Source organism: Stenella coeruleoalba (genome assembly GCF_951394435.1).
Source record: "Stenella coeruleoalba genome assembly, chromosome: X".
Lineage (NCBI taxonomy): Eukaryota > Metazoa > Chordata > Mammalia > Artiodactyla > Delphinidae > Stenella > Stenella coeruleoalba.
In genome coordinates, this window is record NC_137152.1 from 59,982,323 (window position 1) to 60,006,134 (window position 23,812).

General features: G+C 35.8%; 1 protein-coding gene across 13 annotated transcripts in view; it reads right to left on the reverse strand.

The window, feature by feature from the left end:
• Positions 1-23,812, reverse strand: part of ATRX (ATRX chromatin remodeler) — a 249,450-nt gene that overhangs the window by 167,439 nt on the left and 58,199 nt on the right. For 8 of the 13 annotated variants that reach the window (XM_079910006.1, XM_079909999.1, XM_079910005.1 and 5 more), the window contains 4 exons: positions 7,287-7,342; positions 6,332-6,384; positions 5,320-5,444; positions 2,171-2,284 (listed from right to left, as the gene is read on the reverse strand). In XM_079910006.1, coding sequence (XP_079766132.1) covers positions 2,171-2,284; positions 5,320-5,444; positions 6,332-6,384; positions 7,287-7,342 — 348 coding nt within the window. Of the gene's footprint in view, positions 1-2,170; positions 2,285-5,319; positions 5,445-6,331; positions 6,385-7,286; positions 7,343-9,104; positions 9,144-9,216; positions 9,313-9,357; positions 10,869-23,812 lie in introns of those variants that run through there. The other 5 variants (XM_079910009.1, XM_079910008.1, XM_079910000.1 and 2 more) reach the window with 4 other exon arrangements.

The following is a 23,812-nucleotide window of genomic DNA, read 5'->3' on the forward strand; positions in this document are numbered from 1 at the left end:
TTGTTTCTATGCATGCATGTTTTAAATTTTTATTTTTAGCTATGAAATATCTTCATGATTATAATATATATAGTATATAAATGGAAAAGCGGCATTTTCAATTCTGAGCTCAATACATTTTATCAGTTTTAAAGAAAGAACAAAATTATTCTGCCATATAGAAAAATTAGGTGTAAAATATGTTTTCTAACAATTAAACTAGGGAAAGGATATCAAAATAGGCTATGGTATTTAAAAAACAATGGCTCCTGAAATGATCAATATCTTTGTGTTTAATTTTGTTTCAAATCATTATAAGATTATTTTATGTATAAAGTTTACCTTCTTGACAGTTTCCTATATTAGAATTCAATTTTAGAACTAACTTTCCTAGGAAGTTTGAATATTAACTAGCAATTCAGTACCTCAGATCACTAGTTTATTCGTACATGTGTACATGAGTAAACATAGTTAAATTTCCTGTGTGATTTCCGACAGCTTAAAGATGTAGAAAATCATTAAGACAAAAATTAACATGAAAGATTTTAAGTGCTATTATATGGCTATAAACATACATTTTCCCTTAAGCACAATATAAACATTCTTACACAGAACACTCAATAAAATGTTCCAGAGACATATCAGCTCAGACCAAATACCAGCAGCATAGTAAAGTGTCACTAAAAACACCCTCCCCAATGACTGTGGTTCTTTTTTATTCTCCTTTTAGCTGTTATCCACATTTGAGACACTGACTGCTCCAGAGTCCCTCCCCAAAAGCCACCAATTAGATATTAATTTTGACACAATACACTTAGTTATCTGTCTTCCCTAGAGGACCCATAATCAGAAATAAAAAGAAGAAACTCTTACTACTGGTCCTTATCATCACCTTCTACTTGCAGATTCTCTTATTTTAAATACTACTTAGCTTTGGTGAGCTCTGTTGTTGCAATGGCAGTTTCCTTACTATGAATTAGATTCTCAATGAATCTTCCTTATGCTTGAGAGGGGTAGAACACCCCCTTGTGGACAAAAGACTAAACAACATTTCCTTGATTTTCTCTAACAATCTAATGAATTATTGAATCTGAAAACCTATATATATATATGTATATATATATACACACACACACACATACACACACACATATATACATATATGTGTATATACACATATATGTGTATATATACTATAAACACAGATATATTTTACTAGTACCATCAAGATATCACATAGCACTGAAATTAAAATCTTCACAAAATTTCACCAAGAACTATGCTATAATTTCACAATGTACATGATAAATATTTAACAGACACGCTTCCATTACACTTCTATTTAGAAACTTAGTGTCATGTTCTATCTTTTAGAGATTCATTCTTCCTACAGTAATGGATTCTGACTCTCTTAATCTGCCCAAAAAATACATACAGGTACTATTTTAAACACACACAAACAAGTGGGACACATACTCCACTGTCGTAAATTTTTAAATGAATCCTCCTTATGCTAACTTTCTACAGATGATTAGCCAATGGTTGTGTGTATAAGTGAGGGTAGACATACAAAGGGAAAGGCGGCTCAGACAGATGGAGGGAAGGTTACTAGCTCTAGTTCCCATCTCCTTCCTACTCATCTCTGCACTGATATCCTTAGATCAATAGATCTCTGACTTGAACGCACATAAGAACAAACTGGGGCAGAGTCTTGACATCATCCTCAGAAATTCTAAATTGTTATGAGTGGAGTCAAGGGACTTGCATTTTTAATAAGCACCCCAGGTGACACTAATGCAGATGTCCATCACTCTGTGAAACAATGTTTTAGATATGTATAAAGTTACCTGAAGGCCACAGGCAAGATTTCATCCAAATCTAAAATTCTTTCGGGGTGAGAGGGAACACATGGTATTCTGGCATATAAGCATTACAGAACTAACATGTGTAAGAAGGAAATAGTAAGCTTCTTGAGATAACTTAATAGCCACTGAAGGCAAAGGCATTTTGATAAATGGTGTTTAACCTTTTCTGCTTCAGAGCTCAGAAAGAAACAGAAGTTATTTTTAAGTAGTGCTTTTAAAAAACAATGGGCAGAAAAGTGGAGGTATTTTTAGTAAGCACATCAGATTTTCCAATATGGTCATAAACAGCACTTTAAACTCATGTTTTCATTTTCACTTGTATTTACCTCCGCGTTTTTTGAGATTTTCAGTTTTCATTTTACTTCTGCTTCTAAATTCAGGCCCTTTAAAATCATCTTTGTCTTCATTCAGCACTGGCTCTGGTTGTACAATCACTGTACCTAGAATGATTTCATTTAAAAAACCATTACACATATTAAATGTGCAAGTGAAGTACAAGACTTCAGTTCAGATAAAGCCAACATTGCTGGTACATAGTTTTGTTTCTTTCAAGTTTTCAGTATTTGTATAAGGACCTCTCAAGAATAAATAAAACAGGGAAATAGTAAAAGGGCCAGGTGTCAACAGATTACTTTTTGGAATATAGTTCATAAAAATGGGGGGGGGCAGTATTATGTACTGATTCATAACAGAAATGTGTGAATAAAGTATAAAGCCTTAGCCCAGTTCTGAATTTTATACTGCCTATCACAAAAGCTGTTCTGAATATGAACATCCATGCTAAGTTCCACAGTTTAAAAAAACAAAAGGATCAGAAGAGAAAATTTTAAAAAGACATCCTATTCTTCTCATAAGCCAAATCATAAATGCAGAAAAAGATTTTTAAGGGGTTGTTTTATATTGCTTTGGGGGAGGATAGTGGGGGACAATGTGAGAAGTTAATTCTGCTATTACTGCTATACCTATTCTGTGGCATTTCCCAAATAATACATCCAAGTTTCAGTACCCTGCAAAGTCCTTAAAGAGTTTTAAACAAAGACTGCCTTAAGATACTTAAGCTCAAGTGCTATGACAATAAATTGCAGAATGAGATCAATTGTTGGTCCCTATGGAAATCTTTTAGAAAGAACGTACTTTCTTAGCTATAAAACATGTGAACTGAGGAGAGAGGCTGCTAATTTAAGTTTTCATTTTAATCTCTCAAGAGCAAATAAAGCAGGGGCATAGTAAAAAGGGTCCAGGCCTCACATTTACCTACATTGCTGGGCTTAGTAATTGGGCATTACTGACAACAATTAAGAAAGTACAGTCATCCCTCAGTATCCATGGGAGATTTGTTCCAGGACCCCTTGGATACCAAAATCCGTGGATGCTCAAGTCCCTTAAATAAAATGGCATAGTATTTGCATATATAACCTACGTACATCGTCCTGTATACTTTAAATCATCTCTAGATTACTTATAATACCTAATACAATGTAAACACTATGTTAATAGTTGCCAGCCAACAACAAACTCAAGTTTTGCATTTTGGAACTTTCCAGAATTTTTTCCCCAAATATTTCTGATCTGCAGTTGACTGAATATGCAGATGCGGAACCCACGGATACGGAGGGCCAACTGTAAAATCTGGTAGTTGTCAGGGGCTGTCTCCCTGAAACATGGGTCTATGTTATTTAGCGAGCAAGTTTTAGCAAGGTATAGCACCTACTTAAATGAACTTCTGAGTCTCTGAAAAAAGGGGGGAAATAGGGCACAGAGGATTGAGTTTTTACAAACTGGTAAATATAAATAATCTCCACACACAGAAAAAAACCTTTATTCACAACAACCATTTCACATATATACTCTCAGAGAAGCCCTGGCATTTGAAAAAAGCTAAAGATTTATAGTTAACCAAAAAAAACCAGATTTCTTTCTGAAGATTCTTCTCTAAATGGAAGCAAAGCAGCAGAGTGGAAAGAGCACTCACTAGCTTTGGATTCAGGCAGACCTGGGTTCAAATCTTAGCTTCTCAATTTAAAGCTGAAAAAGTTCCTTGAGCTCTGAATTTGTTCTTTCATCTCTACAAATAGAAACAGTAACTACCTTACAGCATTGTTTTGAGGATTAAATAAGTTAACTTTTTAAGAGTCTGGTACTTACACATACTCAATATAGTATGATAACAATAATTATAATCAATCAAATTTAACCTTATGAAACAGGTCTATTTTTGGTTTGGTGGGAGACAATTACACTTAGTTCAGGTTCGTAACATCCCATACTAACTCTCTTCCACAATATCATTAAAACAAAGACTGGAATTCCTAGTTCTTAGCTCACCCAGTGGCCATCATAAGGACTCCCAGTGACAACCACTGAGAATGTAATAATCCAAAGTGAGTCACTGCCTATGGGACTCAGACTCCCATGTTAGTTGTTTCTGCCATAGGCCACCAAAACCATTACATAAAATTGTCACAGATGATTTTCAAAGCCAAGTAAATGGTAGGCCCATCAATTTTCCTTCTCTCTTCTTTCTCTCATTCCTTTCTTTTCCTCATTTCATTTCTCATCTATTATAACTCCCAATTTGTCCTAGTAAAGCAATGTATTATTCTCCTAACTCATCATTTTTTTAAATTTCCATAATCAAAAAATGTGTCACATAAGCATAAGTAGAGAAAGAGAATAAAGTAGTAAACACTGCTGTAAATGATCTGTGAGAATAAATTTGAAAAATCTGCTAAGAGCCTTTAAACATATTATTCAATAAAGAGAAAAATCTAAACTGTTGATTTCTGAAACACTATGAAATTACCAAGACCCTTGTCATTCTCTCATCATGTAATCACACTGCTCTCAGACTTGGGCTATGAAAAGTCCAAGATTTTCATTTGGCTTCCCCCCTCCCCACCCCTGCCCAGGCCCCAATCTAATCAATGCACTTTTAATATTAGAAATGCAACGGTTGAGAGGAAATGTAACAAGGCATTTTTAAAAAGATAATTACAAGAAATATACCTAAGTCAAATTTAATAGGTAACTTCAGCTTTGCGTCTTAGGGAATTTAAGAATGCAGTAAGACTAAACTAGACTTTAAATGTTTTCTTAAGAAGTTTTCAGAGTATTCATTATGTTTTTCTATAAAGCAAACACATTAAAATTTACTGAACCAAAACTTAATATACTAAATTTTTAAACCAACTTCCACATTCAAGTATAATTTGGAAAATAAAATCCCTTTTCTAAAACCCAATGGAAAGAGAAAATAAGTCTTCTTCTTATCAAACCTGACTGAATATTCTAAATTTTGAACCTCAGTAACACACATTATCATTACCATACTAATACATTTCCAGACCATCACTATCAAAATATTAGGTTTGGTCCTTCACACACAGCTTAAAGTAATCAAGTTCCAATTTTATAGTAATGACATTTAAAAATGCATTTCAACTTTAACTTCATATGAAAAATTAATACACTTTACCTTTTGGCAAGCTTTGCATAGTAATATCATTTTCTGAATTTTCATTAGAAGCATCTTCATTTACAGTTTCATCCAAAGGTTTTTCATCATCAGATTCTACATACTTTGTTACAATTGAAGGTTTCCTATGAGAGAATTAAGTCCACAGAATTATGGACATTTCTGCTATTGGAAGAACACCCAAGTAACATAAATAACATGTTTAGATTAAGCAGTGGCTCTTAACCAGGGATACATATCAGAATCACCTAGGGAAGCATACATCTCTATACCATATAACTGAATATTATGATTTAGTAGGTCTTGGGAGGATCAGAGCATGTGCATTCTGAAAAAGCTATGAGGAAGATTTTAAAGGGAACTCCTATTTAAGAATCACTACTTTAGGGAATAAGTTAATAACAAGCAAGCTGTGATTATTAAGAGACATTTCCACTGGTTCAAAAAAGTAAAAGTCCAATAGAATAAATTGCAAACTTCTAATACAAACTACACTCCACAGTTATATTATGCATTACATTATGCTTTGAAGTAGTTTCAGTTGTTACGTACAATTCACTTTGACAATTTAACACAGACAAGTATTTGAACCACTCTTTGATCTTCTTATAACTTCCTCATAACTATGATGGCTACCAGTCCCCATCCTAGACAATTTCATATAACCCTAAAAAACTCAGATTGCCTCATGAGGCATTCAACATTTCATTTCCCCTTTTCTCCTTGTTTTTAAAGCACATATATTATCTGACAGAAATTATCTACATATTGCCAGGGCCACTAATATATAATAAATCCCCTCCTGGGAAATTTTTAATTAAAATTAAAAGTCAAGTGATGGATACAAGAGATTCATTATACTATACTGCCCTTTTAAAAATATATATGTTTGTATAAAATAGTTTACTGAGAACAGAGTGCTTTAAGTTTAGAAAAAAAGATTATTCTAAGAAAAAGAAAATAAAACAACCTGAAAAAGAAAGTAACTTTTTTCCCTTCAACATCAACCAACCTCTTTGATCGTGATGATCCTGATGATTTGGATTTTTCTGAAGAGCTAGCTCCCTAAATGCGAGAAATAAATACAAAGGTGAGTAAAACTCTCAGAGAAACATCCCTACAATTAACTGTTTCCCTATACCAAGATGTCTAATATAGTGATAGAATGAGATATAATTTTTATGCCTAAAGTATTTTTCTAAAAGGAACTTCAAAAACTAATTCTAATTTACTCTCAAGTTTCCTTGATTTAAGATTAATTTTTTTCATTAAATTGTTACTGTTGAATTTTGAGGTACAGAAGATGATACACTGCTATATCATGATCTCGGCCTAAGCCAACAAAGACAAAACAAAGGTGTAGAGGTAATCAGATCCCAACAGGGGCAGAGAGTTTTAAGGATCTAAACATGTGTCACTTTCTCTATCCTAACATATGGCACAGAATACCTTCTATGATTTCCTTTGAGATACTAAATTTACCTTGGTTTTGCCAATATAATCAGTATATTTTATTGGATTCAATTTTTTACACTAGGTGGGAAGAATCCTAAAACTGTAGTGTAGGCTGGGGTATCAGGTGAAGGACCTCAGGATGGGTTCCAATAATACTGTTTAAGAGACTCTAAAATACTCAGTTTTGAGAGATCTCAGAACCATGGGGTCATGCCCATAACAACCACCTTGGGCACCATTGTTGCAATATAATAACACTCAAATACTATCTGTTAGCAAGCCTTCAGTTGTCTGACTTTAGCTATACAGCTGAAGCAAACCACAACAATAACAAAAACAATGAACACCATCAAAAAGTGGACAACGACCCAAAATGAAGTACTGTAATAATACTTGGGTATAACAGTAAACTCAAACACATGCATGTATTAAATAAAAGCAACCTGATGACATACTCTAGTTGATTAGCATTAATTAATAAATATCTTTTAAATGCTTCAAATTATTCTTACCTCTTCCTTGCTGTTTTCCATCATATCAGAGTTATTTCCAGAACCACTGACTTTATCTTAAAAGAGAAGAAGTAAAAACATTATTTATCTCTTTGGTGCATTATCAAATAGAACACCAATACCTACGATTCCATGAACCTATTTTTCAAACTATGTAGTATGGCAGTATTGGTAGTACTTTACTCACATTAAAATATAAGAGTTTTCTATCAACTATACTCCAATAAATTTTTTTTAAATAATATTGCTTTGGTTAAAAAAGAGTTTTCTGAGTGGCATGGACATATATACACTACCAAACGTAAAATAGATAGCTAGTGGGAAGCAGCCACATAGCACAGGGAGATCAGCTCGGTGGTTTGTGAACACCTAGAGGGGTGGGACAGGGAGGGTGGGAGGGAGGGAGACGCAAGAGGGAAGAGATATGGGAACATATGTATACGTATAACTGATTCACTTTGTTATAAAGCAGAAACTAACACACCATTGTAAAGCAATTATACTCCAATAAAGATGTTAAAAAGAAATTCATGTAAAAAACCAAAAAAAAAGAGTTTTCTGATTAAAATCACTCTCTTTTGACACGCTAATCCCTTCTGAAACAGCATTTCTGAAAAGAGCAGTTTGTACTCAAAATATTTCCTACTGTAATTGTTCAAGGTTTTTCTCTTAGAAGAAAATTTAAGTTCCATCTTCTACTAAAAATAAAATCACATTAACTGTATTTTCCTTTACCATAAGACACTAAAAAAAGAAAAACAACTTCCTAAAGGAAGCAGAGGGAAGGAAATAATAAAGATTAGAATATAAATTAATGAAACAGGGAATAGAAAACAATAGAGAAAAATCAACAAAACCAAAATAAGTTCTTTGGAAAGATGAATAAAACTGAAAAAAAAAAACTTAGGCTAGATGGACCAAGAAAAAAAGGAGACAAGACTCAAATTACTAGAATGAAAAATTAAAGAGAGGATGCCACTACTTACCTTAAAGAAATAAAAGGATTATAAAGAAATATCATGAACAACTGTATGCCAAAAAATTAGATAACCTAAATGAAATGGACAAATTCCTAAACACACACAAACTACCGAAGTTGACACAAGAATAAAGAGACAATGTGAATAGACCTATAACTGAAAAGACTGAATTGGTAATCAAAAAACTACCCACAAAGAAAAGCAAAGGTCCAGATGGTTTCACCACCAAATTACACCAAACGTTCAAAAAGAAAAAAAGCATTAACACCAATTTTTCACAAACTCTTCTAGTAAAAAAGGAGGGAACACATCCCAACTCATTCAATGAGACCAGTATCGTACCAAACCAGAAAAGATACCACAAAAAGACCAACATCACTTATGAATACAGATGTAAAAGTCCTTAATAAAATACTAGCAAACTTCAAAAGAATGAAAGACATGTCTTTCTGCTACAGACTGCGAGAAAATACTTGCAAAAGACATATCTAATAAAGAACTATTATCTAAAATATATAAAAAACCCAAAACTCAACAATAATAATATAAACAACATGATTAAAAGCAGGCAAAAGATCTGAAGACATTTTACCAAATATATGCAAATGGAAAATGAGCATATGAAAAGATGCTCCACATCATATGTCATTCGGGAATTGGAAATTTAAAAAATAAGATAACACTATATACCTATTACAATGGACAAAATGCAGAACACTGACAACACAAAATGCTGGTAAGGATGTGAAGAAATAGGAACTCTCATTCACCGCTCAAAAAAATGCAAAATGGTCCAGCAACTTTTGGCAATATCTTACAAAATTAACCAAACTCTTACCACATGATCCAGCAATCACACTCCTTGATATCTACCCAAATAAGTTGAAAATAAAGTCCACTCAGATGGACTGCACACAGATGGTTTTAAATATTTTTACTTATATAAACACCTTCGAGTTCCGGCAGAGAGCGCGGTGAGAAGCGGATCGCGGCCTTCTAGCCCGGGGCCCTCCAGGGCCCTCCAGGCCCTCCAGCCTCTGGTCGGCAGGTGAACTGGGGGGCCCCCGGGACAAGCTCAGGCTGTGTCTTACCGAGCCCCAGAGCCCTCGCCGCAGCCGCCCACTGGCAGGGCCCGAGCCTGGAAGCAGCAACAAACTGCTCCCGCACCGCCACTTCCGCGACCTAATGGCGGCGGCCCCTCGGAGCCCAGATCCCACCCACTGCCGGGTCTCTTGACCCCACGCTGCAGGGGTTAGGCAAGCCTCCGTCACGCCACGGAGGACGTCGCGCCTTTGGGCGTTGGGCGTGGCAGGGTGAGAAAAATAGCGGCCACTGGAAGACTGCGGAGGGCCATTAGAGCTTCGAGGGCCCGGGAAGGGGGCTCTATGTGGACGCCAGCTCAGCCACCCTTCGGCCTTGGAGCCCGCGCGGATCCGGGACCTGAGGTGACCTCTCTGCCCCAGTTGGACGAGACCTCACATCGTCCGGACAATGACAGACAAAGACCTTAACAGGCCCGGAAGGTGAGCGGAGCCCCGGTCGACGATGGGTGGAACGTTAGCGGGTCATCGGGCGGTTGGTCATCGTTCTACCAAGACCTCGATGTCGGAAGATAGAAATGGTATTATAACGTACCACACGCGGCCAACAGGAAGTGCCAGCCACCCTTTGGGAAGATTTACTGGCCGTTTATAGAAGGCCTGTGTATATAATATGAAAAAGCTGCTCTCAACTTTCCCCCCAACCTTTGGAAAGAAAACTTTTCTCTACATATAGGCCTTCTAGATGTGACGAGGTTGCCGACGTATGATAGAGTTAAAGTCACATGTCTTGTAAATGCCCATTTGTTTCTTTAAAAAAAAACCGTAGAAAAGAAATGTCTTCTGGAAATGACTTTTCGAAATGGAGTTGTTTGACCACCTCTAGAGGCAACATCAGGAGCCACAGAGGTCCACGTTTGTTCAGTGGGTTAGAGGACATGGAATGGAAGACGTTGAGGAGGAAGAAAAGAAGGTTCTGTGCCAGACTGGTCACAGAAAACATTTGCATATTAGAACCATTGTTTTGTGTGTGCATTTTACTCCTTACTACTGTATGTGTAGTTGACCATAAGTACTTTTTTGAAATATCTAGTCTTTCTAGATCTTCTAAAGTGCCTGATATATGTTCAAAGTAGAGGTAGTAAAAAGACATTTTGTAAATATCTTTTTGTTAAAATTCGTATGAAATGTTGTTTTGTGGGGGGAGGGGTGGCCAAACCACCTTTCTGAACAGTACGCAGTATGCACTGTGTTTGTTTGTGCACTGGTTCAAGGTCGCGGGGAGGAGAAGGAAGTGCAAAGAGCTCTGTGCCAGTGTGTTTATAGTGAGGCAAGATTAACCATTGTCTTTTTTATGTTCCTGCATTTTGTTTCACTTTGCTGTGTATATAGTGTATATAATGGACAAATGAGTCCTAATTTACAACATCTAGTCTTTCTAGATGTTAAAGAGGTTGGCAGTGTATGACAAAAATAGTAAATAATACATTTTGTACATTTTGTGTTAAAATTTCTAGGAAGGATTGTCTTCTGAAAATTTGAGCATGATAGCCCTCTGGGTTGGTGGGGGGGAGAGAGAGAAGGGGGTTGGTCTTAGAATGGCTAGAATGCTGGTATTTTGAAGACAGTTTCAGATTATAACTGTTACATGTGTGCAGTTCATTCAGTACTGCTCTGTATATAGTGGACAAATTAAGTCCTTATTTGAAACATCTAGTCCATCTAGATGTTTACAAGTGCCCAACGTATGTTAAATGTAGAGGTAGTAAAATATCACTTTGTAAATATCTTTTTGCTAAAATTCACAGGAAGTACTGTCTTTGGGAAGTTAAACCACCTGTCTGAGCAGTATACTATTGTCTATACTTGTTCAGTGGTTTGGAGGAGGGAGGGAAAGAATTGCAAAAGGTAATATGCTAGTGTGTTCATACCAGGACATTTTCAGACAAAACCATTTTTTGTATGTTCATTTTGTTTTGCTGTGTATATAGTGTATATAATGGACAAATTGAGTCCTAGTTTTGCAACATCTAGTCTCTAGATGTTAAAGGGGTTGCCAGTGTATTAGCACATTTTGTATACTTTATTGAAATTCATAGGAAAGCTTGTCTTCTGTAAATGACTTTTGGATATGAATTTGTTCAGCCACCTCTAAGCATTACATATGCATGTACTTGTCCACTGGATTGGCGGTGGAGAGAAGGAAGTGAGGGAGGAAATGGTTCAGGCCAAATGGTCATATTTAGAAGATACCTCAGATTATAACCATTGTTACATGTGTGCAATTTTATTTAACAGTGCTGTGTACATAGTGGACAAGTAAGTTCTTATATGAAATATCTATTCTTTCTAGATGTTTAGAAGTGCTTGATGTATTTAAAAGTAGTTTTAGTAGAATAATGCTTCCTGTAAATAGCTTTTAAAAACTGATGGGAAACACTGTCTTTGGAAATGGAATTGTTAAACCTCCTCTCTGAACAGTATACTCTGTGCTTGTTCATTGGGTTTAGGGAGGTGGGAGGGAAGACTGCAAAAGATGTTTTGCTAGCAGGTACTAGAACATTTCAACTTATCCATTGCTCTATATGTTACATGCATTTTGTTTAACTTTACTGTATATATTTTGTATATACTGGACCAATGGGTCCCAATTTTATAATATCTAGTCTCTAGATATTAAAGAGGTTGCCAATGTATGACAAAAGTAGAGTTAGTAAACTAACACATTTTGTACACTTTGTGTTAAAATTCATTGAAAGGCCGTCTTCATTGAATTCATTGAAAAGGGCCTTTGGAAGTGAAATTGTAAATCACATCTAAGTGACACCTGTGCCTGTACTTGCCCAATGTTGGATGGATGACAGAAAGGAGGTACTGGGAGAAATGAAGTGTTCTAGATTAGAATGTTCCTATGTAGAAGACACTTTCAGACCTAAGCATTGTTACATGTGTGTAGTTTATTCAACACTACTGTGTATATAGTGGACAAACTTTAGTCCTTATTTGAAACATCTAGTCTTTCTAGATGTTTAGAAGTGCACAAAGTATGTTAAAAGTAGAGGTAGTGAAGTAACATATTTTGTAGATATATCCTTTTGTTAAAATTCATATGAAATACTGTCTTTTAGAAATGGAGTGATCAAAATGATCAAACCACATCTCTGAGCAGTACACATTATTTTATTTGTGCTGGTTCAGGGAGAAAGAAGAAAGTGTAAAGGGCTTTATACCAAGACTAACCATTGTCTGGTGTGTCTCTGCATTTTGTTTTACTTGGCTGTGTACATAGTGTACATAAAGGACAGAGGGTCCAAATTTACAACATCTAGTCTTCCTAGATGTTAAAGAGGTTGCCAGTGTATGACAAAAATAGCCGATAAATACATTGTGTACACTTCGTGTTAAAATTCATAGGAAAGACTTCTGAAAACAACTGGAGGAAGTAAAATTGTTAAAATCCCCTCTAAGCATTACAGTTGCTTATTATTCTTGTCCACTGGGTTGATAGAGATGAGAAGGGGAAGCTTCTAGGCCAGAGTGTTCCTGTTTAGGAGACATTTTGTGACTATAGCCTTTGTGTGCAGTTTCTTCAGTGCTACTACGTGTATACATAGTGGACAAAGTTAAATCTGTATTTGAAACATCTAATCTTTCTAGATGTGTAAAAGTACACAACATATGTTGAAAATAGAGAGTTAAAAGTAACACCTTTTAAGTTTTTTTTTTCTGTTAATTCATAGGAATGGTTGTATTGGGGAGTGGAAATTGTTAAACTTGAGTCTTGTAGAGTAAGCTGACTATTCACTGGGTGGTGGGGAGGCGGGAGCAGACAGGAAGGAAGTACAGAGAAGGGATCTGTGCCCATGAGTCTTTAGACAAGTTCAGATTGTCTAACCAGTGTTCTATTTGTGTGTTTTAGTTAATATTGCTGTGTATCAAAGAATAAGCAAGTCCTAATGCCCAAAGTATATTAAAAGTAGAGGTAGTAAAATAACCCCTTAATAAATGCCCTTTTGTTGGTTTTTAGGAAGGGCTGTGTCTTCTGGGAGCGTCTATGTTAATCCACCTCTTGGAGCTAGATATAGTCCTGTACTTAGTTGCTGATATGCTGGAGGAGGGGTAAGAGGAAGGGTGAAGGGAAGGGCTCTTAGCTAATATCTCCATATCTAGAAGACAGTTTTAGGTTATAACCATAGGTCTAAATGTGCATTTTTGTAAAGTACCAATGCTTACTATGGACAAGGTTCATTCATTATTTTGCAACATCTAGGCTTTTTAGGAGTCCTGAGGTGACAATGTATGATAAAAAGTAGAGCTAGTGAATTAACCAATTTGTAAGTATCTTTGTTATAATTGGTAAAAAAGTAGCATCTTGGACATGGAATTGTTAAACCATCTGAGAAATGTACACCAGGACTTGTTCATTAGGTTGGCAGCAGAGGGGCAGAAGGCAGTATAAAAGGGAGGGAAGTACGTGGATGTGTTCCTTTTTATATTTTGATGATAACCATTGATGTGTGTGCATCTCTTAGCTGTACTATAGGAATACATTGTTAAGTAATTCAGTGGAAACATACCTCCTTGCTAATACTTTAATAGTTTAGATCAGATAATGAATCCTCTTAAAAGCATTATACTTTGGGTACGCTGTTGCTTTATGTCTCATTTTTAATTGAACGTTAAGGGAATGTAGTATTTTAATCATAACTCTGCCAATATCTTTATCTAGAGGCCTGTTGCCATTTTTGTCTTTTCTGAAGTTTTTGTCACCAAAAAAGGATTACATTTTTTTTCCTTCCAGATTGAGTTGGTGTAGTGTATTTTTGGTTATCAAAATACTCATAACTTTGGGACTTTGAAATGGTAAATATTCATGATGTGTGAAAAAGCATGATACATAACTGTATGATCTTAATTACATAAAAATGGATGCTTAGTTGTGTTTAAATACACAAACGAGACCTAGAAGGACACATCAAATGGTAAACTGCTTGTGATGGAGGATGACTTTGTTTTTTGCTTCTTGTGTTCTTTGGTTTCCTATTATGCACATGTTAACTTTTAAGAAATAAATGTTATTTTGAAAACCTTAAAAAAAAAAGAAAACACCTTCGTAAGTAGCTTTTTTCCCATAATTGTCAAAATTTGGAAGCAACCAAGATATCCTTCAAAAGGTGAATTGGATAAACTGTGTTACATCCAATCAATGGAATAATATTCAGCTCTAAAAAGAAATGAGCTACCAAGCCATGAGAAGACATGAAGGAAGTTTAAATGTATTGTATATTACTATGTGAAAAAAGCCAATCTGAAAAGATTACATACTGTACGATTCCAACTATATGACGTTCTGGAAAAGACAAAACTACGGAGACAGAAAAAGATCAATGGTTGCCATGGATTTGGGGGCGGGGACAGGGGGAAGGATGGATAGATGGAACAGAGGATTTTTAGTGCACTTGAGACAGGAGGGAGGGTGGCAGGGCACAACCATTAAAAGAATGAGAGCCATTGAGGATACGACAAAAACTGGTTAGAACCAAGTAGGCCCAAGATGGTGGAAGATTCGACTTCCAGTAGACCTTGAGCCTTGTTATACACTCACTGTAATACATTAGCATGCTAAATGACACACCCACAAGGCACCATGACAGTTCCTAGGCTAATCATAAAAGGCCAAAAAGTAGGCAGTGACTCAATTCCTGGAAATCCCCGCCCCTTCCCCAAAATAGTTGGAATAAACCTCTTACTCATTAGCCTATGAAATTACCAAACCCATAAAAAATAAACACCCCCCACACCCCAGGGCCTCTCTACTTCTGAGGTGGCCCACACCTTATGGATTGTGTAGCTCCCAGGGCTGCTCTCTCACCTTCTGAAATGAACCGCATTCTGCCTACGGAACGTGTATCTCGCTCAATAAACCTACTTTCACTTCACTATGGCTCGCTCTTGAATTCTTTCCTGCACGAAGCCAGGGACCTTCACTTGGCAGCACATCCCAGGAACTCACCCGAGACCTGGAACATGACCATCCTCTTGCACCCCATTTTCCTGCAACATCTTTACAAAGGAAGAGGAAGAAGGTAGTCTTCTCTCCTTTCCCACTTTTCCTTTGATTGTAAAAATGTAGCCAACTTAGTTCTCGGGGCACAGCCCTCTTGCCTGCCTGCTTGTATACTTCACATGCATCTTACATTAATAAATCTACTTCTTGCCTGTCACTTTGCCTCTCGCTGAATTCCTTCTGTGCTGAGACATAAAAATCTGAGCTTCACTGAGTCCTGAGACCAGGTGTGCGGTTTCAGCTTGGGAGGGTTTGAGTCCCCTCCTAAGCCAGAGGTTGCACGTTCAAGTCCCATCTGAGGCACAACTGGGTTTTAGTCCCATCTGAGGTGGGACTGAGTTCAAGTCCCAATCTGAGGTGTACAGTTTCACAGTGAAACTAACCTGTATGATACTATAATGATAGATAGATGTCATTACACATTTGTCAAAATCCCTAGAATGTACAACATCAAGAGTGAAATCCAATGCAAGCTATGGGTTTTAGATGATAATGACTTGTCACTCACTGTAGGTTCATCAACTGTAACAGATGTACAACTGTGGTTGTGGGGGAGGCTGTGCATGTGTGTGGACACATAATAGGAAATTTCTGTACGTTCCACTCAATTTTTCTGTGTACCTAAAACTGCTCTAAAGAATATAATTTATTTTTTTAAACTCTTAATAAAGGAAACTTCCACAGCAAGCTACAAAATACCCACAGGTAACATCATACTTAATGGTAAAAGACTGAATGCTTTTGCTCTAAGATCAGAATACGAGAAGGAAATCCTCTCCTGCCACTTCCATTTAACATTGTAATGGAGATTCTAGCCAGAGCAAGTAAGCAAGAGAAAAGAAATAAAAGGCAGCCAGACTGAAAAGGAAGAAGTAAAACTGTCTTTGGAGACATTATCTTGAATAGAGAAAGTCTCAAGAAATCCATTAAAATATTACAACTAGTAAATGAGTTCAGAAAGGTTGAAGGATGTGAGAACAATATACAGAAGTCAACTGTATTTCTGTACACTTGCAAAGAAAGATCTGAAAATAAAACAATCCATTTATAATACCATCAAAAAGAATAAAATGCTTAGGAATAAATTTAACAAGAGAAGTTAAAAACTTATACTCTGAAAACTACAAAACATCATTGAAAGAAATTAAAGACTTAAATCAGTGGTAAAACACTGCATGGTCATGAAATAGAAGACAACATTAAGATGGCAATACTCCACAAATTGATCTACAATTTTTAAAAAAAGGCAATCCCTGTCAGAATCTCACTCGACTTCTTTGTAGAAATTGACAAGCTCATTCTAAAATTCATGTAGAATTAAAATGGACCCAGAATAGTCAAAACAACCTTCAAAAGGAAAAACAAAATAGGAAGACTCGCACTTCAAGATTCTAAAACTTAGTGTAAAACAACTATAATCAGTACAGTGTACTACAGGCAAAAGAACAGATATAAAAATCAGTCAAAAAGAAATGAAAGTTCAGAAATAAACCCATATATCTATGGTCAACTGATTTCCAACAGCATGCCAAGACCATTCAGAAGGGAGAGAATAATCTTTTCAACAAACAGTATGGCACAACTGTGTATCCACAAGCAAAAAGTTAAGTTGGAGACCTGCCTTACACCACATACAAAAATTAACTCTAAATGCATCATTAAAAACCTAAACATAAGAGCCTAAACTATAAAACTCTTTCAAGAAAATATTGGGGTAAATCTTTGTGACCCCAGATTTAGAAATAGATCCTTAGACATGACACCATAAGTATGAGCAACAAGAATAAAAATAGATACGCTGGACTTTATCAAAACTAAAAACATTTGTGCTTCAAAGGACATCATCAAGAAAATTAAAGAAATACATATATATACACAACAGAATGCTATTCAGCCTTAAAAGGGAAGAAAATTTTGATACATGCTACAACACTGATTAACCTTGAAGACATTATGCCAAGTAAAATAAGCCAGACACAAAAGGACAAATACCGTATGACCCCACTTATATGAGGTTCCTAAAGTAGTCATATTCATAGAGAAAGAACGTAGAATAGTGGTTGCCAGGGACTGGGGGTAAAGGGGATTGGGAAGTTAGTGATTTTAATGGGTACAGAGTTTCAGGTAGAGAAGACGAAAAAGTTCTGGAGATGGATGGTAGTGATGGTTACACAACAGTGTGAATGTACTTAATGCCATAGAACTGTATACTTAAAATTGGTTAAAATAGTGAATTTTATATTGTGTAGTTTTATCATAATAAAAGTCTAGAATATATAAAGAATTCTTATAAATCAATGATAAAAAGACAAACACCCAATTAAAAATGAGCAAAGGATCTAAATAGATAATTCTCTAAGGAATATATACAAACTACCAATAAGCACATGAAGAGATGCTCAACATCATTAACCATTAGGCAAAATGAAAACCAAAACCATAATAAGACACGACTTCACATGTACTACGATGGCTAAAATTAAAAAGTCAGATAACAACTACTGTTGGCAAGGATGCAGAGAAATCAGAATCCTCATACACTGCTGGGGGGAATGTGCAATGGTGTAGCCACTTTGGGAAACAGTTTGATATTTCCTCAAAGGATTTAACAGAGTTACCATATAACTCAGCAATTCCACTCCTAAGAGAAATGAAAATATATGGCCACACACAAACTTGTTCACAAATGTTATAGTAGCATTATTCATAATAGCCAAAAGGTAGAAACAAGATGTTATTGTCCATCAACAAACAAATGTGGTATATCCATATAAAGGAATGTTATTTGGTCATAAAAAGAAATGAAGTACTAATATGCACTACAACATAAATACACCTTAAACACATTATACTAAGTGAAAGAAGCCAGTCACAAAGAACCACATGTAATAGAATGCCATTCATAAGAAAGTCTGAAATAGGGAAATCTATAAAGACAAGGAAGTAGATTAGTGGTTGCTTAAGGCTGGGGGTAGGGGGTGATATCTAAAGAGTACAGAGTTTCATTTTCAAGTGATAATAACATTATAAAATTTACTGTGGTGACGGCTGCATGTATTTGTGAACATACTAAAAACTACTGAATTGTACACTTTAAACTGGTGAATTGTATTGTAAGTAAATTATATCTCAATAATGGTGTTAAAAGTTTTAGTAGTCATTAGGGAAATGCAAATTAAAACCACACTGAGATATCATTAGGTATCTATCAGAATGTCTAAATTTTTTTTAAAATAGTGGTAAAACCAAATGCTGGCGAGGATGCAGAGAAATTGATCCTTCATACATTGCTGTGAGAATATAAAATGGTATAGCCACTCTGGAAAACAATTTAGGAGTGTCCTTAAAAAAAAAAAAAAACATGCAACCATCCTATGACACACCAACTGCACTCCTGGGTATTTATCCCAGAGAAATGAAAACTTATGTTGACACAAAAACCTGTACACTAATGTTTACCAGCAGCTTTATTTGTAACAGCCCAAATCTGGGATCATCCCAGATGTCCCTTAATGGGTAAATGGTTAAACTGTGGTACATCCATACCATAGAAAACTACACATTGCAATAAAAAGGAGAGAACTATTGACACATGCAACAACCTGGCTGAATCCCAAGGGAATTATGCTAAGTGAAAAAACTCAATCCCCAAATGTCATATACTATAGGATTCCATTTATAGAACATGTTTAAAATGAAAAACAATTTAGAAATGGAGGACAAATTAGTGATTTCCAGGTGTTAGGCACAGGTAGGAGTAGGGGTAGGGAGCTGAGCATGATTATAAAAGGGCAAGATAAGGAATCTGCATGTTGACTGTGGTGGTGGATACATGAATCAACTCAAGGTAATCAAACTGTATAGAACTTAACAAAAACACAAAAGTACAAGTAAAACTGAGGAAATCTAAATCAGATTGGTAGATATCAATAACGTGGTTAACTGACAATATGTTATACTTCTGTAGAATGTTGCTATTGTGAGAAACTGGGAAAAGTGTGTAAGAGCTGTGTGTGTGTTACAACTGCATATGAATCTACATCCATCTCAATAAAAATACCACTTTAGGGGAAAAACTCAGAAAACTAGGGGAGGGGAACTTCCTCAACTTGACAGAATATTTACAAAAATCTTATACAGTAACCATCATACTTAATGGTGAAAGAGCTGAACACTTTCCTACTAACATCAGAAACACCAAGATGTCTGCTATCATCATTCTTCTTCAACATAATAATGGAAAATACAGAAAGTCCTACCCAGCATAATGAGGCAAGAAAAGGAATTAAAAGGCAAAGAGATGGAACGGAAGAAATAAACGTGACCCTATTTGCAGACAACCAGATTAGGTAGAAAATTCCAATAAATCTAAAAGATGAAAAAGAAGCTACCTAGAGCAAGTTCACAGGATACAAGGTCGACATAAAAAACATAAGTGAATTCCTGCAATGAACAATTGGAATCTGAAATTTAAAAACCAGGGAATTTAAAATAGCACCACAAAAATGAAGTAAGAAGGTAAAAATGTATCAAAGTATATGCAAGATTAGTATACGGCTAACTACAAAACACTGGGCCAACTGAGAGTTTCTATCAACATTTTTTTCTCTATCATTAAACATTCCTATTCTTTACATGTATTTGGTGGATAACTACACAGATTTATTGGGGAAAGGATCTGAAGAGCAAGTGTTCTGCACACTTTTTATTTTTCAATGTTTTCTATTCTCATTTTGGATAATTTCTATTAGACTATCATCAAATTTACTGACACTACTACAGCTATCTCTAATCTCCTGTTAAGTACAAACAATGATTTGTTATTCAGAAATTTATTTTTCAGTTCTAGAATTTCAAATTGGTTCTTTTTTACATTTTCTATGTTTGTACTGAGATTTCTTACCTGTCCATTCAACATAAATGTATTTGCTTTATTATACTAAAGCATAGTTGCAATAGCTGCTTTAATATTCTTGCTTGCTAATTTCAACATTTGAGACATATGTGGATTGTCTCTACTGCTTGCCTTTCCTTTTGAACATGAGTCACAATTTCCTCTTTTTATTTCAGATTGGGTACTGGACATTTTTAAAGATACAGTGAAAACACTGCATGCTGTTACAGTTGTTATTTTTGTTAATAGCGGATAGTCAACTTACCTGAAATCAAACCCCAAAATATATACCCTCTAGTGTAAGCAGCTGAAAGCTTTATTCTGTTCTTTTAGCCCTAACTGGGCTACCTAGAATCTGGGCTGCACTTGTGAATCAACCAGATATGGCAAGAGTTTTTGCAGGTTCCAGAGCTCCCAAACTGTAGCTCTCTTCTAGGTGGGATCTCCCCTCTCATTTTACTAAACCTACTGTGGTCTCCCTAAATTCCTTTATGCCTCATCAAGAATGCAGGTTTCCATTCAACTCTTTTAATTGAAAAATAATTAACTTAATATATTAGTTTTAGGTGCACAACATAGTGATTCAATATTTTATACGTTATAAAATGACCACCCCTACAAGTCTAGTTATCATCTGTCACCATACCAAGTTATTACAATATTGATAACTATTAATTTTTCTTTAAATGTTTGATAGAATTCACCTATGAAGCCAACTGCTCTTCAACTTTTGTTTGTTGGAAGTTTTTTGATCACTAATTGAATTTCATTAGTAATCAGTCTGTTTAGATTTTGTATTTCTCCATGATTCAGTCTTGAAAATTGTTAAGTTTCTAGGAATTTATCCACTTCTTTGATGTTGTCCAATTTGTTGGCACAATAGTCTCTTAGGATTCATTGCATTGATGTGGTTTAAGTTGTTACTTTTCCTCTTTCCTTTCTCATTTTATTTATTTGGACTCTCTTTTTTTCACGATGAGTCTGACTTAAGATTTTTCAATTTTGTTTACATTTTCAAAAAGAAAACTAGTTCGTAGTTTCATTGATCTTTTCTATTATTTTTTAGTCTCTATTTCATTTATTTCTGCCCTGATCTTTATGGTTTATTTCCTTCTACTAACTTCGGGTTTTGTTTGCTCTTCTTTTTCTAGCTCCTTTATATGTAAGAAAAGCATGATCCTCAAAAGGAAATCTATAAATTAGACTTCCTCAAAATTTAAAACTTTCACTCTGCAAAAGACCCTGTTAAGAGGAAGAAGACGAGCTATCAGGTGCATTATTTCCAATCTGACCTTTATTATTTCTTTCCTTTTACTAAGTCAGGACTTGTTCTGGTCTTCTTTTTCTAGTCCCTTTAAATGTAAAGCTACATTTTTTTTAATTTGAGATTTTTCTTTTTTCTTGAAGTTGGCCTGTATCACTATAATCTTCCCTCTTGGAACTGCTTTTGCTGCATCCCATAGATTCTGGAAAGTTGTGTTTCCATTTTCATGTGTCTCAAGGTATTTTTTAATTTCCTCTTTGATTTCTTCGTTGATGCATTGGTTTTGTAGCATTTTGTTTAGTACCCCTGCTTTCTTTTCGTTTCCTTTTGCATTGAATACCTTTTTCAATCCCTTCAGTATCAACTCTGTTTGTCTTTAGATCTGAAGTGAGTCTCTTGTAGGCAGCATATAAATGGGTCTTGCTTTTTAATCCATTCAGCCATCTCTATTTTGATTGGAGCATTTAGTCAATTTATATTTAAAGTGGTTATTGATAAGGATTTACCTATTGCCATTTTGTTAATTATTTTCTGCTTGTTTTTATAGTTACTCTCTATTCCTTTCTTCTCTTGGTTTCTTCCCTTGTAGTTTTTTTTTAAATATTTTATTAATTTATTTTTTGGCTGCCTTGGGTCTTAGCTGCGGCGCACAGGCTTCTCTCTAGTTGTGGCGTGTGGGCTCTCTAGTTGCGGCACACAGGCTCAGTAGTTGCAGCACGCAGACTTAGCTGCCCCGTGGCATGTGGCATCTTAGTTCCCTGACCAGGGATCAAACCCACGTCCCCTGCGTTGGAAGGCAGATTCTTAAACACTGGACCACCAGGGAAGTCTCTTCCCTTGTAGTTTGATGATTTTCTTTATGTTTGGGCTCCTTTATTTTTTGTTTATCTATTGCAGGTTTTGGGTTTGCAGCTACCATCAGGTTGATACGTGCGCACACATACACACACACACACTGATTTAATTTAGGCTGACAGTTGCTTAAGTTCAAATATATTCTGAAAGTACTACATTTTTACTACCCCCCCAACATTTTGTTTCTGACATGATATTTTACAACTTTATACTTTGTGTATCCCTTAGCTACTTATTGTAGTTATAGTTGATTTTACTACTTTTTGTCTTTTAACCTTCCTACTAGCTTTGTAAGTGGCTGATTTACTATATATTTACCTTTACCAGTGAGATTTTTTTCTTTCATATATTTTCTTATTTCTAACTATTGCCTTTTCTTTTCCACCTAAGAATACGTTTTAACATTTCTTGTAAGGCCATTTTAGTGGTGCTGAACTCCTTTAGGTTTTGCTTGTCTGGGAAACTCCATCTCTCCTTCAATTCTGAATGATAACCTTGCCAGGTAGAGTATTCTTGGTTGGAAGTTTTTTTACTTTCAGTACTTTAAATATATCATGCCACCCCCCCCTTCTGGCTTGCACAGTTTCTGCTGAAAAATAAGCTAATAATTTTATGGGATTTTCCTTGTATATGATTAGTGGTTTTTCTCCTGCTGCCCATAAAATTCTCACTTTATCTTTTGCCATTTTACTTACATGTTTGGTGTGGATCTCCTTGGGTTCACCTTGTTTGGAACTCTGTGATTCTTGTACCTAGATGTCTGTTTCCTCTCCCAGACTAGGGAAGTTTTCAGACATTATTTCTTTAAGTAAATTTTTTGTCCCTTTCTCTCTCTCTTCTCCATCTGAGACCCCTACCCCTACTATGAGAATGTTAGTACTCCTGATGTCCCAGAGATCTCCTTTTTTTTTTTTTTTTTTTTTTTTTTTGCAGTATGCGGGCCTCTCACTGTTGTGGCCTCTCCCGTTGTGGAACACAGGCTCTGGACGCACAGGCTCAGTGGCCATGGCTCACGGGCCCAGCCGCTCCGCGGCATGTGGGATCCTCCCAGACCGGGGCACAAACCTGCGTCCCCTGCATCGGCAGGCAGACTCTCAACCACTGCGCCACCAGGGAAGCCCCCCAGAGATCCCTTAAACTCTCACTTTCTAAAATTCTTCTTTTTTTCTGTTCTGATTGGGTGGTTTCCACTATTCTGTCTTCCAAATCACTGATGTGTTCTACTGTATCAACTATAATTTCCTCTACTGTATTTTCCAATATTGTGTTCTTCAGTTCTGACAGTTTCTTTTTTATATTTTCTCTTTGCTGAAGTTCTCACTGTGTTCCTCCATTCTTCTACCTAGTTTGGTAAGCATCTTTATGACCATTTCTTTGAATTCTTTATCAGGTAAATTACTTATCTCCATTTCATTAAGATTTTTTT